At 44.3% G+C, this 18529-nt stretch overlaps 1 protein-coding gene across 5 annotated transcripts in view; it reads left to right on the plus strand.

Moving 5' to 3' along the window:
* Positions 1 to 18529, plus strand: part of LOC132124329 (arf-GAP with SH3 domain, ANK repeat and PH domain-containing protein 1-like) — a 159122-nt gene that overhangs the window by 84425 nt on the left and 56168 nt on the right. For all 5 annotated transcript variants that reach the window (XM_059535314.1, XM_059535318.1, XM_059535316.1 and 2 more), the window contains exons 2-3: positions 10552 to 10624; positions 11879 to 12024. In XM_059535314.1, the coding sequence (XP_059391297.1) occupies positions 10552 to 10624; positions 11879 to 12024 (219 nt within the window). The remainder of the gene's footprint in view (positions 1 to 10551; positions 10625 to 11878; positions 12025 to 18529) is intronic.

Genomic DNA, 18529 nt, shown 5'->3' on the forward strand with positions numbered 1-18529 from the left:
AAGGAAACTTTCTGTCAAACAAATTAACTGTAATGTTATGCCAGCTGTAAAAAAAGCCATTGCTGAGCAGCATACAGGTTTTTGAAGCTACTGGAGTCTCAAGATCATTAATAAGGCTGCGTTTCAGTCACTGCTAACCAAACCTCACAAACAGAAACCTGCACAGTTGCTGTAGAAACACATTTTCAAACTGATAATGTGTTATCCTGCATGAAAATGCTTTTATTTCCGAGAACACTATTCTTCATTTTATACCACAACAGAACATGGTCGTTTATGAACTCCACATATCTTGCAGAAGTTATTTTGACATCCTAAAATGACCTTATATCTCACTTCCCAATATTCCAACCCAAATCAACACCCACTGCCTCCTTGCTGCAGTCTCATTGGAATAGGATAGCCATTCATCAACTATCAGAAATCCATTTATCTGAACCATCCATCGAACTGAAGCATTCATTCATTCATTAAAATATATTCATTTGCATAGTGCCTCTTATAACTAATTTCATAACAGATTTTTTTAAAGGGGTCATATGATGCAATTAAAATTTTCCCTTTCTCTTTGGAGTGTTACAAGCTCTTTGTGCATAAAGAAGATCTGTAAAGTTGCAATGACTATAGTCTCAAATCCAAAGAGATATTCTTTATAAAATATAAGAGTCAACCACTCCTAAAATGGCTTATTCTAACACGCCCACACATGTCTGCGTCACGATGTTGGAAGATTTGCATAACGCTGCCCAAATGTTCACACAAAGATGAAGGCGTAACTTTTATTCTCACTGTTGCCGTCTGTGCCAGTTGTGAAGAAACTGTGTGTTTAAATAATTATTTTTTTTAACAACGTCATATGACCCCTTTAAAAATTTAAATAATTAAGACATCACTAACAGGTAAAGTAAAATATAATAAGTATATAGTCATATATTTCGCGAAATGCTCTTCTTTAGACTTAGTTTATAGTGAACTAACAAGCTGTGTACGATGATGCGTCTGAGGTAAATTAAATGCTTGAGTTTGAGTATAAATCTCCATCACCTGCATGCTTTCACATGGAGTAGCATTAACTACACCGAGCCATTGTTCACTGACAAGCTGCTCAAAACTTGTCAGTGAACAACGGCTCTGTGTAGTTAATGCTGCTCCATGTGAAAGCGTGCAGGTGATGGAGATTTAGCGCTGATTACAGAACTGGCTTTACTGACAAGATGCGCATTAAATATCACGTGTGATTTATGGCACAGCCCTAACACATTCACATTGGCCCTCCAAGACTATTTTGATTGAAACCAAAAATTGTTTGACCGAAAAAAAAATCAGTTGCTAAATATCTGTACATCACTAAATATTTGCATAATGCATAAACATTATATTAAACATTTATCAATCTATCAATTTTACTGCGGAAAAGGATGCCTGATATTGAATTTGGCAATCTGCATCTTTAATTTGGATGAATGTGTGTTGGTTGATACTACATGTTTAATTGTTTATGCCTATTCCTACATATAGATTACCTTTGCCATCACTTTGAAAACACTAATAAATAACTCTGCGAAATGTACAAACAACCTATTCTCTGGTATTTTGAAGTTTGTGTAGATTAATTCACTTTAAAGTTAACCATAAACTGATTGACAAAAGTGCACACACACCAAAGCATCTCTTCCTGTCATCTACTACCGTGTTGCTAGGGAAACACTAATGCACCACTGGAAAACAATAAAAATAGCAGGCCTTGTTTCACCTCATTGTGGAGAGCTGTCAGATTTCACTGAAAGGTGAAGATCAGGCCTTGTGCAGTTGTGCGTTGTGTTTTTGGTCTCTCAGCTACAGAGGCTTTACATCAGCATTGTTCTCTTACCAGAGTTCTCTCGTACTGCGTCTTAGCTAAGAAACTATGGGAAAAGTCTCTTTTCACGAAATACTGAAGCAAAAAATTATCCTTAATTTTGAATTGTTGTAAAGCGCATTTGCAGCAGCACACAGCCATAGGCGAGACGGCTCGCTTGCTAATTGCTGCTCTGCGGCAACTGCACAAGCCTATCGAGCGTAGGCTGATGCAACATCAGACCAATCAAGGCGCTTCGCGCCCTTCTTGCCACTTCCCGCCGAAACGGGTGTGGCCCAACCCTATAAAAGGAACTCGAAAAGGTTGACTCACCTGATTTTTCATCTCTTCAGCGAAGCTCACGCATCGTTGGATCACGAAGGAAGCAAGAGCCGTCTGATAAGCATCTCAGCGGGATGAGCCACTTCTGAAGCCGCTGGCCTTCGCCGCTGGCCTTCGCCGCCTTCCACTGCTGTTCCTGCTGCGCTCTCCGGCGCCTATATCCTTTATTATCCTTGTGTGTGTTCGCCCTGCGAATCTCATAAAAGAGCTGCGTCTTTTTAAAGATGCCCTCGTGCGGCTCGTGTAGAGCCCCGCTCAGCGAAGGAGACCGTCACGTCATCTGTGTCTCCTGCCTGGGTGAGGATCATGCAGCGCTCGCGCTCGCTGACGGCGGCTGCCCTCACTGCGAGCTAATGCCGATGGTGACTCTGAGGACTCGTCTGGCATTCTTCTCTGAGCCTGCATCCTCCGCTGCGCCGCAGCGCCGTAAAAAGCGCCGCTCCCAGCGATTACCGGAACCGCCTCCAGCTCTACCGAGCTCGCCGGTTCTTCCTGCTTCACCGGCCTCCCCTGCATCGCTTCCCGATGGTCAGCGCCCGCTGTCTGCTGCCGCGTCGTCCGAGGAAGTGGATCTCAGGGCCGCGTCGGAGGAAGAGGACACATGCTCTCTGCTAGCCTCGGGCAGTGAGGGTTGGGCGAGCTCCGGGGATCTCGCGCCTTCTGCTCAGAGGCCCGGCAGATGGGCTAATAACCGAGAAGGAGCTGATGCGAGTGCTCACGCTGGCCGCGGCGAGCCTCGGCCTTGAGTGGTCTGCACCAGCGCCCCCCTCTCGTTCCCGGCTGGATGGTAGCTTTCTGCCGGATGAGCGTACTTCTCCCAGCTCGAAGCCCGCCCCGTTTCTTCCTGAGCTTCATGAAAAAGTGGCGAAAGCTTGGAACGCTCCATTCTCGGCGCGAACTCATCTGTCTGTTTCGCCAGCATTCTCCACACTGGACGATGCTAAAAACAGAGGCTACCAGTCACTTCCGCCGGTGGAACAGGCTATAGCAACGCACCTTTGCCCGCCCTCTGCTGGACGGCGGACGAAAGCGGCGTTGCCATCGAAAGCCTGCCGCATGACATCATTGCTGCTCGTGCGGATCTCTTCTGCTGCTGGGCAGGCTGCGTCTGCGCTACACACCATGGCCACACTGCAGATTTTCCAGGGCGATCTCCTCCGCAAGCTGGATGAGATGGGGCCTGAATCTATCTGCCTCGCGGATCTGAGGAGTGCTTCGGATCTTTCCCTCCGCGCTACTAAGTCCGCTGCACAGGCCATGGGACGTGTTGTGGCTTCCGCTACGGTGGCTGAGAGACATTTGTGGCTGACGCTTTCGGACATGGCGGATTCTGAGCGCGCTGCGTTCCTCGACGCCCCGCTGACTCCTGCTGGCCTCTTCGGACCGTCTGTCAACGAGTTTGTCGAGAGATTCGTCGAGGACCAGAAAGCATCACAGGCCTTTAAGGTGTTCCGGCCACGGCCGATGGTGCTTTAAATGTAGTGACGATGCCCACTCCTCAGTGCCCATCTCCACATATAAGCACAGCCCTGCACACAGGGCTCGCGCCCATAAGATCGACTCAGGTCGGTCGCGCGTGCTACTTAGTAAACGTGCCCACTCCTCAGTGCCCACAAACACTATGTCACACACGGCGCGGTTTCTGTAAAAACGAAACCCGTGCACGTACGCTCTGCCCAGGCAAACAGCGAGTCGAAAGCAGTAAATGTGCACGCTTACAGCCCACAGTTACTCGCAGACATCACGAGTCCCACGGGACCCGCTCAGCCCTCCCTCAATCGGTTAAGCACCGTGGCGGGGTCGAGGATGAGCGATCTGCCCGCTGTGATCAGCGCGCCCCCCGCCTCAAATGCCACAGGCGTAACGCCCATGGTGCAGCACATCGAAGCGCCGCCGTTGCCCAGTCAACAGAGCTCGCTTCGCATCCAGCCCTTAGCCATTCATGCAGATGCATGGTCAGCGCTTCCAGGGGTTTCGGATTGGGTGCTAGGCATTATAAAGAGAGGCTACTCGCTACAGTTTTTTCAACGCCCTCCGCGCTTTTCAGCGCGCGTCGAAACTACGGTCAAAAAAGAAGTAGCACACCTACTTTGGGCCGAAATATCAAAACTGTTGAGCAAAGGGGCTGTGGAGCCTGTATCTCAAGCTCAAAGCGAAGGGGGGCTGTACAGCAGATACTTTCTAGTGCCCAAGAAAGACGGGGGTCTCAGGCCCATACTGGATCTAAGACAGCTGAACAATGCATTGGTGAAACACAGTTTCAGAATGCTTACGACCAGGAAGCTCCTCGCGCATATTCGCAGAGGAGACTGGTTCATGTCAATAGATCTGAAGGACGCGTATTATCAAATACAGATAGCGTCACGTCACAGGCGATACTTGAGATTCGCCTTCGAGGGCCAGACATACCAGTTTACAGTCCTGCCGTTCGGCTTGTCCGTGGCTCCTCGTACGTTTATGAGGTGCATGGACGCAGCGCTCACTCCTCTCAGACTCAGAGGCGTGCGAGTGCTGAACTATTTGGACGACTGGCTGATTCTGGCTCAATCACAATCAGAGCTCGTGGAACACGGGGCCATTTTACTCGATCACCTCGAGAAACTCGGTCTCAGTGTCAATTGGACGAAGAGTTCGCTGATCCCCAGTCAGACGATACTGTTCTTGGGTATAGCTCTGGACTCACGCTCCATGACGGCGCGGCTGTCACCACAGCGCGCGTTGGGCATTCAGCACGCAGCGAGTTCTCTCCGCTGCGGCGCGACCGTCTCGCTCAGAGGTTTTCAGAAGATGCTGGGTCTCACAGCCTCAGCATCTCCAGTTCTTTGGTTGGGCCTGCTCCGCATGCGCCCCCTGCAGTTCTGGCTGAGAGCACGAGCACGAGATGTCTGGCCGGCTGCGTCTCAGGGTCAATCAGAGCTGTGTTACGGCCCTGGAACTCTGGACAGCGAACGACTGGTACCAATCAGGTGTAAGCCTGGGGACTTCCTCGAAAGTGAAGATGGTGTCGACGGACGCCTCCACTTCGGGATGGGGAGCGCTGCTCGAGGGCAGACCGTCCTTTGGCCTGTGGTCAGAACGGGAAAAGCTCCAACATATCAACTGTCTGGAAATGCTGGCAGTGGAGAACGCGCTGACGCGTTTTTGTCCCCGAATCAAAGGCCACCACGTCTTAGTCCGTTCGGACAACATGTCTGTGGTGTCCTACATAAATCGCCAGGGCGGTCTCGGGTCCGGAAACCTGTACAGGTTGGCGGAGCGCCTCCTGGTTTGGGCTCAGCGCAACTTGCGCTCGCTGAGGGCAGTTCATGTGCCTGGGCTACAGAATCTGGGTCCAGACAGGCTGTCCAGAAACAACATTCCCACGGGCGAATGGTCTCTACACTCGCAAACAGTCCAGCTGTTGTGGGAGAGATTTGGCAGGGCGGAAGTGGACCTCTTCACGTCCCACAAAAACGCTCACTGCCCCGTGTTCTTTTCCAAGAACGAAAGCGCGCTATCATGGAGATGGCCGTGCTGCCCGCTTTATGCTTTTCCCCCTGTCTCCCTCCTTCCGCAGTGATAGAACGGGTGAGGGAAACGAGATGCTCAATACTGCTTGTAGCACCATTTTGGAAGAACCAACCATGGTTTCCAGATTTGATGCAGTTAGCAGACGCTGCCCCGTGGCCAGTGCCGTTGAGGAGGGATCTCCTCTCGCAGGCCGGGGGCTCGATTTGGCACCCTCAACCGGAGTTGTGGTCCCTGCATGTGTGGGCGCTCAATGGTTACCCGCTGATCTCTCAGTGGGAGTGCTAAATACCATCACTCAGGCTAGAACTCCGTCGACACGGCGGCTGTATGCCTCGAAGTGGTCGGTGTTCTCCAGCTGGTGTACAGCTCGGGGATGTTCACCCCTTAGTTGTGAGGTGACGGAGGTTCTCTCCTTCCTACAGGAGCTGTTGGATAAGGGCAGAGCCCGCTCCACGCTCAAAGTGTATTTGGCGGCTATGACAGCGTTTTCTGAGACAGCGCTCGGTCATTCAATAGGAAGGAACGATTTGGTCATCCGCTTTCTTAGAGGAGCTAGGAGGCTGAATCCTCCCAGGCCTACGTCAGTCCCTATATGGGACCTCGCAACGGTTTTGGAGGCCATGAAAGGTTCCCCTTTCGAGCCTATCCTAACGATTAGCCTCAAGCATCTGTCGTTCAAGACAGTGTTCTTGTTGGCTCTGGCTTCAGTGAAGCGTGTGGGTGACCTGCACGCGCTCTCGGTGAGCCCGTCGTGCTTGGAGTTTGGGCCTGATGACTCAAGGGTCATACTCAAACCTAGGCACGGTTATGTGCCGAAATCCCTCAACACGCCGTTTCGGGCTCAGGTTATTGCCCTATCTGCCCTGTCGGTGTCAGGAGAGGATGGAGACTCGAGTCTTCTTTGCCCTGTTAGGGCTTTAAGAGCTTATGTGTCTCGCTCCGCTGTCTTTAGACGGACTGAGCAGCTGTTTGTCTCGTTCAGTGGACGTTCCAAAGGAATGGCTGTTTCGAGACAGAGCCTATCCAAATGGATAGTTGACGCCATAGCGTTAGCTTACGCTTCCAGGGGCCTTCAGTGCCCACTGGGCGTCAGAGCACACTCCACAAGAGGCGTCGCCTCGTCTTGGGCGTGGTCTACTGGGATCTCCTTGCAGGATATATGTATGGCGGCAGGTTGGGCCTCGCCGTCTATATTTATCAAGGTTTTATAACCTGGAGGTTCCCGCCTTGCAAGCAAGGTTGCTGTCGGTATAGTCGAATCAGGGCCCTGATTGGAACTCTGAGATCGCGAGCATTATACGCTGCCGACTGTTATATGGGCAGTATTGCATAAGACCCGCATTACCACATTGGTCAGGCCTTGCCTCGACTGTGTGATGTCATATTGCCGCGTCTACGGACGCTGCTAGATATGGGACGGAGGGTCTCCCCCCCTCCTGTCCTGGGCTCCCTGTGAGTCCCTCGGGTGACTGTGCACTGTAAATCCTGGGCGTTGCTTCCAGGTTTATTGGTGTGTGATCCCTGTGCGCACGGCGCTTTACTTGGGGTTCCCGTAGCGTCTTAGTTAAGACGCAGCACGAGAGAACTCTCGTAAGAGAACGTACTCGGTTACTAACGTAACCTCGGCTCTCTCTAGAAGAGGGAACGAGTACTGCGTTCTCTGCCGTGCGTACGATTCACTCTGGTTCGCTTCGGCAATGAAATAAATCAGGTGAGTCAGCCTTTTCGAGCTCCTTTTATAGGGTTGGGCCACACCCGTTTCGGCGGGAAGTGGCAAGAAGGGCGCGAAGCACCTTGATTGGTCTGATGTTGCATCAGCCTACGCTCGATAGGCTTGTGTAGTTGCCGCAGAGCAGCCAATTAGCGAGCGAGCCATCTCGCCTATGGCTGTGTGCTGCTGCAAATGCGCTTTACAACAATTCAAAATTAAGGATAATTTTTTGCTTCAGTATTTCGTGAAAAGAGACTTTTCCCGTAGCGTCTTAGCTAAGATGCAGTACTCGTTCCCTCTTCTTGAGAGAACCGAGGTTACGTTAGTAACCGAGTACGTTTTAATTGCAGGCACTGTGAGATGGGTATACTGTACTTTACGCTCAATAAACAAACATCTGTCACTAATTTAATTGCCCAATTACCATTCAGGATCATAATTGGATGAATTGGATTTTAGCTTTAATCAAGCTGTTGTTGAATAAATTACATGTCCTCACTCAATCAAACTAGGTTATCATTATCATTATGCTTTGTCTGATATATTAATAAAGTATAGTTTTTGTTTTTAATTTTTGACTGTCTTCCAAAAGATTGAACCAGATATCAATATGTTTTAATAATTTATTAAATTTAAATTAACTAAATCTGTCATCTGTTATTGAGTCTACAACAAATGATTTTAATAAAATTAATTTAAAATACAAATTTTTTGTATTATACACTACCATTTAAAAGTTTGGTTTATGTTTTTAAACAAAAGTTCTTGCTTATGCTCACCAAGGCTGCATATATTTGATCAAAAATACAGGAAAAATGGTACTATTGTAAAATAATGTTAAATTTAATATGATTTCCATTTTAATATATATTGAAATGCAATTTATTCCTTTGATGGCACAGCTGAATTTACAATAAAATACTGGCAACTAGGACAACTACTACTGTAAGAAAAATAGCAATGCGTATTAATAAACAAAAATGAAGTTATGATATATTTACGGTAGGAAATTTACAAAATAACTTCATGGAACATGATCTTTACTTAATATCCTAATTATTTTTGGCATAAACGAAAAATCGATTATTTTTACCCATATAATGTTTTTTTGGCTATTGCTTAGAAAATACCCCAGCGACATAAGAATAGTTTTGTGGTCCACGATCACATTTATTCAGGGAATAATTGTTTTTGTAATGGTTTTCATACAATGGATTGAATTCGTCATTTAATAATTAAATATACTTTTATTCTACATGACAGCAGTGCCAAAAGGAAACACTGTGAGTTTAAAAACATGATTTTTTTAAGCAAAAGGCGGAAAATTGCTTTTTATGTAGTATGAACACGTACAGTAAACTGGATGGAATATCAGCTGGAATGTCTAAAAAAAAAAAATCTGTAGTTAACAATGATCAATTTTTTTTTTTTTTTTCAAATGTTTACTAAAAATATATTACATAGGACTACTAAAAAAAACACACACACACACACACACACACACAAAAATAAAAAACACGTGAATGCTTATATATACAGTATAGACAGAATAGATGATGGATATGGTATATCATAAGTACTGCAGTAAACCAGATGTCTCTTTTAAACATGAATTCAAAAGTCTGTTTTTAGCATTACACATGTTTAAGTTTACGTTTTCAGTGTATTTGATATGCACTTTGATATGCACTCATTTATCATTTTCTTTTGTGTTTGAAGTTTGGTTGATTTGACAGATTTGAAATATAATTTTTTGTAACAAATACTGAAATAGCTATTGAAGTGCATAGTTTAATAGCTATTAGGGCTCTGTTGAATTTCATAATTTTTGTATTGTAACATATTTAGAAGATTCCCTGTATAAATTGCAGCATTAGATGAGAGAATATTAATTCATATGCAAGCATATGTAATCCTGGATCAATACCAAGTCTTAACTTTTGTTAAGTGGATTAAACTACATGTGTAGCATATGTAGCATGTTGATGATGACGAACAGACTTTGAGAGCTTTCAGATGAGAGTGAGGGGTTAAATGTTCCTGTTATTGCAGTTTAAAGAAGGAACAACACAAGAAATGCAATCCTCCCATGGCACACTGTTCACTGACTGATAACAGCTTCTAATATCATGAATCATCTGTGCTGGAAACTCACCATTTATTCTTGTGTTGAGGATGACTGTGTGTCTTTCTGTTTGTGTGTGTGTGTGAGAAAGAGAGAGAGAGAGAGAGAGAGAGAGAGAGAGAGAGAGAATGCTGCATAAAGGTTGCATAAAATAAAAATTCAGATATGTAACCATTAATGCCTTGTGCCCTAATTAGTGCAACACAACTTTTCTCCTGATTAGTTAGTGATTTTGCATAATTTTCTGGTTTGATTTGTGTTCACTGTCTGTTGAGGAGCAAATAAAGGAAAAAAAAAAGTAATAAATGCACAAATGAAAATGCTTGGCCAGTGTATTGGGGAAGTCATGGCCTAATGGTTAGAGAGGTTAGGGTTGTGGGTTCGAGTCTCGGGCCGGCAATACAATGACTGAGGTGTCCTCAAGCAAAGCACCGAATCCCCGACTGCTCCCTGGGCGCCGCAGCATAAATGGAGGCTGCCCACTGCTCCGTGTGTGTTTGTGTACACTGCTGTGTGTGTGCACACTTTGGATGGGTTAAAAGCAGAGCACGAATTCTGAGTATGGGTCACCATACTTGGCTGTATGTCACTTCTCACTCACTTCACTTTGCCCTCTTGTTAGACCATGTCTTCATGCATTACTGCAACTCAAAGGATTACTTTCAAATGCCAGTTCTATTAAACAGCATGTGTTGTTTTTGAGATAGCTGGCTGTAGATGTGTTTGACAACATTTAATGCCTGATATAGGTCCCGTTGTGGCAGTGCTGAGCGATAGCATAACATTATGAAATGTGCATAAAACTAGCTTTACACTAGTGTCGAAAATTAATAAGGATATAGGTAATTGATAAGGATTCAGTATAGCCTTATTTTGTGCATTGTACAGTATGAACATAATTTGTTAGTGGTTTATATATAAGTGGCTTTATCTATTTGCCTAGTTTCTAGTATCAAATGTTCCTGTTATGCCGCATATCATGACTGTACATCTCCAGTGTTTCATCTCTGATCTGTGTGTCTACAGGCTTTGGATCAGGACAGAACCTCATTGCAGAAGGTCAAGAAGTCAGTGAAAGCCATTTATAACTCCGGCCAGGGTATGTACACAACCACACACACACAAATGCTGGTTTTGTTAAGGCTGTAAAACAATTAAACACACTTACTAAATTCCCAATCAATTATATTTTTCAGGCAGTGTCATGTGTATGGTGGTGTGCTATATGTTTAGTGTTAATGTTAAAACAAATGGCTAGATTACAGTTAGCATTAACATGTTTCTGGCTGATGCCACACAAGCTTCATTCACCCCCACAAACATCCACCTACAGTACCTAATCACTTTCGCACACTGCATTCTGTTCTCAGGTGTGTGTGTTTTTTCCATGAAATTAAGCAGGATCCATTTGTATTATACGGAAACATATGAAACTGTATGCTGGAATTTATTTTCCTCTTAATTGGCTAAATACGCAGTTATTGATTGTAAAATACAAATAAAAAAATAATAAAAATAATAAAACTGTCCCTATGTGTGTATATCTGTTCTTACAGTGTTAGTTTTTTTAGTTAGGTTTTTTTTTTTTATTATTATTATTTTTTTAAATTAATGCTGTTACTATGAAATTTTTATTCATCAATGAATCCTAAAAAAAAATTACCAGTTTCCACAAAAATATCAAGCAGCACAACTTTTTTTTAACACTGATAATAAAATATGTTTCTTGAGCATCAAATCAACATATCAGAATGATTAGGATCATGTGATGCTGAAGACTGGGGTAATGGCTTCTGAAAATGTAGCTGTTCATCACAGGAATAAAATACATTTTAAAATATGTTATAATAGAAAACAGTTATTTTAATTTATTCACATTTATTAAAATAAATGCTGCCTTGGTGAGCATAAGATACTTTATTCTAAAACAAAGCAAAAACAAAAATCCTCCTGATCCCAAACGTTTTAATGGTAGTGTATATTAAAATTTATTCATTTAGATTTGTATAGGACAATTGGATTTATGAGTACATAAATGCATTATTATTCTGATTAATCAAAAATAATATTAATAGTATGACCCCCATTGTGTGAAAAAAAAAAAGCTTGATCATGGTTATATAGCAGAATGTTTGAGTTTGCAATTTGATAAAAGCAAACATTTCTTACGTACAAAATTATTTTCACTGATGAATGATGTACATGAATACCAGGGAAATTTTCGTAGCGAGTAATTGATTTCATGCAGTCTTTCAGGAACTAGACAACACACTACCATTGAGTCTTTAACAAGGATGTGTACTCTTCAAATGCATGACATTCATCTGTTTGAATTGTGTTAATTTTTCATCAGATCATATTCAAAATGAGGAGACGTACGCCCAGGCTTTGGATAAGTTTGGTGGTAACTTCATTAGTCGGGATAATCCAGATCTGGGCACGGCCTTCGTTAAATTCTCCACTCTGACTAAAGAGCTCTCCGCCCTCCTCAAGAACATGGTGAGTCCTCCATATGAACATATGTTCAAGCCAGAACGACTGGACACCCAAGACTGAATGGATTTTAAAAGTGTCTCTTTTCTATGATAGAAAGTGATCTGTACAACTTCCTGTAAAATCATGAGTTGAACTGTCAAAACTAGACTTGTGCTGGTATTCGGTAATTCGATATATCACGGTAATTAATATGCACAATATTGTTATCGTGGGATCTTCTAAATACCGTGAATAATTATATATTACAAATTATTCAGAATTTGGAATGCATTTTAAGAATACTATTCCCAAAAACTGTTCAAAACACCACTGTATGCTGCTTGAAAGACACATGCACTCTGATGAGAAGCACATGGGGGAACACTGAGAGACGGGCTGAATGAAAGCACATTCACTCTCTGACAGCAGATGGCGCTAAACTGCAGAAAATGCAGTCCTTACCCTTGAAACACCACAAATAAACCAGCTGCCCTAATTTCTAAAGCATATTTAAATAATTTTAAATAGCTAACTTAGATTTGTGTATTTGCTATGATGTACATCACAGTGCAAAATACCTAAGTATTAAGACTTAATAGGTTATTTTAATCTGGACTACAACATACCATAGATATTGTTTGAAAGTGATTTTTTTTTTTTTATCGTCAATTTACATTTTACATTAGGGCTTCATTTTTAACATTAGTTAATTCATTAGTTAACATAAACTGCCAATGAAATATTCTTCTGAATATACATTTATCTTAGGTATTCCAATATTTAATAACACGTTGTTAAAATCTAAAGTTGCAACTGTGTTATTTAATGAGCTAACATGAACTAAAACTTAATTTTTTTAACTAAGATGAATAACTTCTGTAGCAAATGTAGCTATTGCTCATTGTGAATGTTAATGGTTAACTAATGAGATCTTATTGTAAATTGATACCTATGGGTCTTTATAGTTCTTTTGCACTTTAATCTATACAAAACTTTTAACTTTACATATTTTTCTGTATTGCTTTTTTGTATTTAAATGTTCAGTTATTTTTGTTATAAGAAAAAATGTTTTTTAACCTGTTATACTGTATTATGAGCACTTCTTTAACTATAGTTCAATACCGTAATAATACCCTTTACCGTGATAAAAGCATGAGCAATTAATCACAACAGGAAAATTTGATACCGGCATATCCCTAGTCAAAATATAGATTGTTTCTGTTTGTGTTGAAGCCCAGTGTAAGGACAGATTTAAGGACACTGCATGAAAAGGGGCGATTCCGAACTGTTCACGTCAGTGTATAAACCTGTAAATGGTACATTTCCAGCAGTTTCCGTCTATGTGTTCTGGCGTTTCTGATTTCTGGACACTGTCAGAAACGGACTGTTTAGTGTGCAGCAGTTTTCCAGTCCGCTCACTAACGCGTTAAACTCCCAGACACGAACGGAAATGTTTACTCACTCACCGGTAAATCCACGTACATCCCCGTGCATGACAATAGTCTCCGCAAAATCTAGGCAGTTAAATCTCCGTAAATGGACACTCGCGTCTCAGTAAACGCCTATAAATTACTGTACACTTAATGTTTTAAATGCTACAGGCCTTCTATACAAAATATGTCATTTGCGCTTATAAAAACTGTCAACAAAGCTACAAACACAACAAGGCATCAACTAAACTCAATTTTTATTTTTCATCAAATGCAAATGTAGCAGGGTGGTTGAATCCACTGTAGGGAATGTCATCCACCTGTGCTTAGTTTAGTAACCCCTCCTCCTTATTTGGTTTGAGATATATAAAGGACATGTTATGGCCACTTGGGATGCGTCCTTGTATTTCCCTCGTGACGTCATCCGTGGTCGCCACAGGCTTGGATTGTAAGCTGCTCTTTTTTTTTCCTTCCCGCTGCTTTGTGCTGGCTGCCCACTCTTCACAGTGGCATTGATAGCACGTCACTCATATGGTCTGACTGAGCCGCTATATTGAATATGGTGTGCAACTACGAAGCGGTTTGTGTGCAGGATCATCCCGTGGTATGTAGGATTATAGTTTGCGTATTTGTAATGTTTTCTTTTCCTGTTTTAATATAGTTTCCTTATGCTCTGCAGGGCTCTCCTGCATAACTGAGTCTTTTTGGGCTAATTAGTGGGAAGTGAGCATCAACACTGAACCGTGATCGCGACTGCGTCGCTGTTTTGCCTCGACCTTTATCACGATAGCAACCCAGCGGTTGATTCACGTTGCTATCGGGGTGTAGTGCATGGTTTCGAGGGCAGGCTGAACGTCTCCCCGGGCCGCCGCATATGGAATTCCCTTGGTCTAACTTGGAATCAGCATCTCGTGTCTACCGTGTGGTTGTTTGATTATTTGGAACTTGGTTTATTTCAAACTGTTAACCTGTTTTTGTTACATTGTGCTATTTTGTTTGTGCTAAGTGGTTTAATTTCTTGAATTATTTGATTTATTTTGTGACATTGTTTTTTTGTTTATGTGGGGGTATTGTACTTTATAAACGTTTGTTATTTTTGTTTTATTTATTTCTTTGAGTTTCTGTCAGATTGTAGTTATCAGTTTGTGTTTTCTTCTTTTTTTTTCTGTTATAGGAGCTGGGTCTCTGGGGGTGAAGGCGAGGCTGCCATTTGTGTGGTGTGTTCACGTTACAGTGCTGTGTGCCTGCTGCCATCTAACTTTCACGTGTGCATTTGGGTATTTGTAGTGGACTATTGTGGGGGGGGGGGTTCGTTCTACAATTTGGCAGCCGACCCGGACCCCCAGCTACCGCTCCTGTTGGCCATTTGGTTTTCTTTAATGGGAATTGATTTATTGTGTGTGTGTAGATGCAGATTGATGGTGTGCCTTCCTGTTTATTATATGGCCAATGTAGAGTTTTCACTTGGAAGTTTTTAGCTATTTATTGGTCAATATTGACAAACATAATAAACTTTTTTATATTATTCATGTCTCCTCACCCACTCATTCAAGACGAACCTGTGTGCCCTTAGGGCTGTTATTTCCCCAGTGGTCTGGGGTGGCGTAGTCGACCATACATTGTCATACATATGCATATTTTGTGTTAAGAGTGTGGGAAAACACCCTTACGACCTCCTTTGCTTTTGTACCGCCACGTTACAAATTGGCGTAGTCGGCAGGATTACTTTTTTTTTTTTGGGTGTGTTGGGTGAGGACGTGACTATGTATATTTAAAAAAAAAAAAAAAAAAAAGAAATATATATACTTTTGCATACTTGTGTGTTTGTATCTTGTGTTTTTTTTTGTTTGTTTGTTTTTGAGGCAAAACAGCGGCGTAGTTGGTGTGAACTGGACCTCCCCTGTCAGTTGGCTTCCCTCTACGATTGGTGAGTGCATTATTATGGAGGAAGAGTTGCAACAGTTAAGAGAGTTGGTGGCGCAGCTAAAAACTGATAATGAAAAGCTCCATCAAGAACGTACTGTTGAATTTCCGGGTCCCAGTGCAGCATTTAGTGCTCCAGTAATGCCTGTGGGGGCACCCGTACCCTTGGGTACGGGTGCCACCCAGCCGGAAAGATTTGTTTTTGTGCCTCGAGATCGAAGGTGCCCAAAGTTTAATGGCCATACGGGCATCAGCATTGAGGAGTGGATTGAGGAAGTACAAGCGTGCATGCAGTTGCGTCACCTCTCTGTGACTGATAGGGCATTTTTTTTGTTTGACCATTTGGAGGGGGAGGCACGGGAGGAGATCCGGCACCGTTCCGCGGTTGAAAAAGGGGACCCAGACAAAATTCTCTCCGCATTGCGAGAGGTATTTGGTTGCTCTCAATCATATGTGGCATTACAGGAGGCCTTTTTCTCACGAAAGCAGCGGGAAGGGGAGACTTTGTTGGAGTTTTCCCTCGCTCTAATGAGCCTCCTTGAGGGCGTTAAGCAACAGTCCCCATACGTAATGTCAAATTCTGAGAATCTGTTACGCGACCAATTTGTGGAACATGTAGTGGATAGTTCTCTGCGTCGTGAACTTAAACAGCTAGTACGCCGCCAACCTACTTCTAGTTTGCTGGAGGTTCGTAGAGAAGCAATAAGATGGGAGCGGGAGGGGATGCTGGGTGGTGCACGTGGGCGAAGTCAGTCCGTTCCACTAGTCCCTTTGATTCAATATGGGGTACAGGGGGGATCATCGTCGACTACTACCAGTTTGATGCCAAACTCTGAATTAAGTGAGTTGAGGGAAATGTTAAAATCCCAACAGGTACAGCTGGATCAGCTCACTAAGGGTTTGGCATTATTACAGGGTCCTGCCCCTGCTGCTCGGAGTCAATCTCCTCACCCGGTGGGTTATTCCTCGTATCCACGGAATAAATTTTCTAATACTAATCCGGTAATCTGTAGAAGATGTCAGCAGCCGGGTCATTTTGCTAGGGAGTGTGATGGGGAACGTATCCCTTCTCGTTCTAAGTCTCCCTTTACGGCTCCTCGTGCAGGGGGGAGTGGGCAGCCTCATCTTCAGCGGCCGTCGGAAAACTAATTCCCACCGGGCTGCAGAGCCTCAGCTCGGTTGGGGAAAAGAATGGCTTAGACGTTTGTCAGAATAACAGTCCGGTGCCTCATTTGATGTCGTCATGCCCGCATTTGGTTGTTCTTATTGGGGGGGTTCAGGTGCCTTGTCTGTTAGACACTGGCTCTATGGTGTCCACCATTACTGAGAGTTGCTTCGTACAACATTTCGAGCCATGGGGTCAAGATCGCCTTCGTTCGTGCCAATGGTTGCAGTTGCGGGCGGCCAACGGTTTGGACATCCCTTATATTGGGTACGTAGAATTGGATGTAGAACTCTGTGGCAGGTTAGTGTCAAATTGTGGGGTGCTTGTGGTCAGGGATCCCCCTGGCGGCTTGTGTTCTAAAGTACCAGGTATTGTGGGAATGAATATTCTCAGTCGTTGTTACCAGGAGCTTTTTGGGCAACATGGTCCTGCTCTATTTGAATTACCATCCTTACTGCAGGCCCCCAATTTTGTAACACAGGCATTTCAACACTGTCATGAGGTGGGTGCCCGTTTGGATGTCTATCGGGTAGGTCAGGTCAGAATGCAAGGCCGTCGAGCATGGCGTATTCCAGGTGGTACGTTAAAACTAGTACTGGCAACTTGTTCTGAGAAATTCACGAAGGAGACTGTGTTATTTGAGCCTGCAGAGTCGGGCCTACCAGCTGGATTGTTAGCATCAACATCGTTGGTGCGGGTGAGTCGCGGAACTGTCTCCGTACCAGTTGTAAACGTGGGGACTACGGACGTAGTGTTATATCCTCGAACCCTCTTGGGCTCTCTCACAAGGGTTTATGTGGTGAGTTTGCCCAAGGGGGTTACTGAGGTTAGCTCTGTCATTGCTGCTGTTGGCTCCCATAGTGCTCAGGTTGCTTCCACTATGGAGGAACAGATTAGGTCTATTGACCTATCTGTTTTGTCATTGCAAGATCAGGACCAGGTTAGGGCCTTATTACTGGAGTATCAGGGTGTGTTCTCTGCTCATGAGGGAGATTTGGGGTGTACCAGTTTACTGTCACACGACATCCCTTTGCTGGATGACATCCCTGTTCGGCAGCGTTATCGCCGGATACCACCCTCAGAGTATGAGGTAGTGAAGGCCCACATTGATACACTGTTGGAGTCACGGGTTATAAGGGAAAGTTGCAGTCCGTATGCTTCCCCGATAGTCTTGGTTAAAAAGAAGGACGGTAGTCTGCGCATGTGTGTGGACTACCGCCAACTGAACTCCAAGACTAGGAAGGATGCTTTCCCCCTTCCGAGAATCGAGGAGTCCTTGGATGCTCTAACAGGTGCCCGCTGGTTTTCCACTATGGATTTAGCCAGCGGGTACAATCAGGTTCCTGTTAGTGAAAGGGATAAATCTAAGACTGCGTTTTGTACACCATTCGGGCTGTTTGAGTGGAACCGGATGCCGTTTGGGCTGTGCAATGCCCCCGGTACATTCCAACGCCTCATGCAACGGTTGTTCGGTGACCAACAGTGCCAGTCACTATTATTGTACCTAGATGACATCGTAATATTTTCATCTTCTGTGGCACAGCACCTGGAGCGCCTGGAGGTCGTCCTGAGTGGGCTGAAGCGTGAGGGCCTTAAAGCAAGGTTAGAGAAGTGTTCATTCTTTCGTCCAGAGGTAGTCTATCTTGGTCACGTAATATCAGCGGACGGCGTTTCAACTGACCCAAGAAAGGTTGAGGCGGTGGCTCGGTGGCCGAGGCCAAACAGTGTTTCCGAGCTCCGCTCCTTCTTGGGATTCGCTAGTTATTACCGTCGCTTTGTGGAGGGGTTTGCCAAGTTGGCGGCCCCTCTGCATAGGGTGGTGGCGGAGTGTGGAAGTGCTAGGCCCAAGAAGCGAGCGGAGCAGAGTTTTGCTGACGCTTGGACAGCTCAGTGTCAAAATAGCTTTGATGAGCTCAAGGCAATGTTTGTTAAGGCCCCGGTGCTTGCCTACGCAGATTTCTCCCGACCGTTTATTTTAGACGTAGACGCCAGTCTGAGTGGGTTGGGGGCA

The sequence above is a fragment of the Carassius carassius genome, chromosome 42, assembly GCF_963082965.1.
Source record: "Carassius carassius chromosome 42, fCarCar2.1, whole genome shotgun sequence".
Classification (NCBI taxonomy): Eukaryota; Metazoa; Chordata; class Actinopteri; order Cypriniformes; family Cyprinidae; genus Carassius; species Carassius carassius.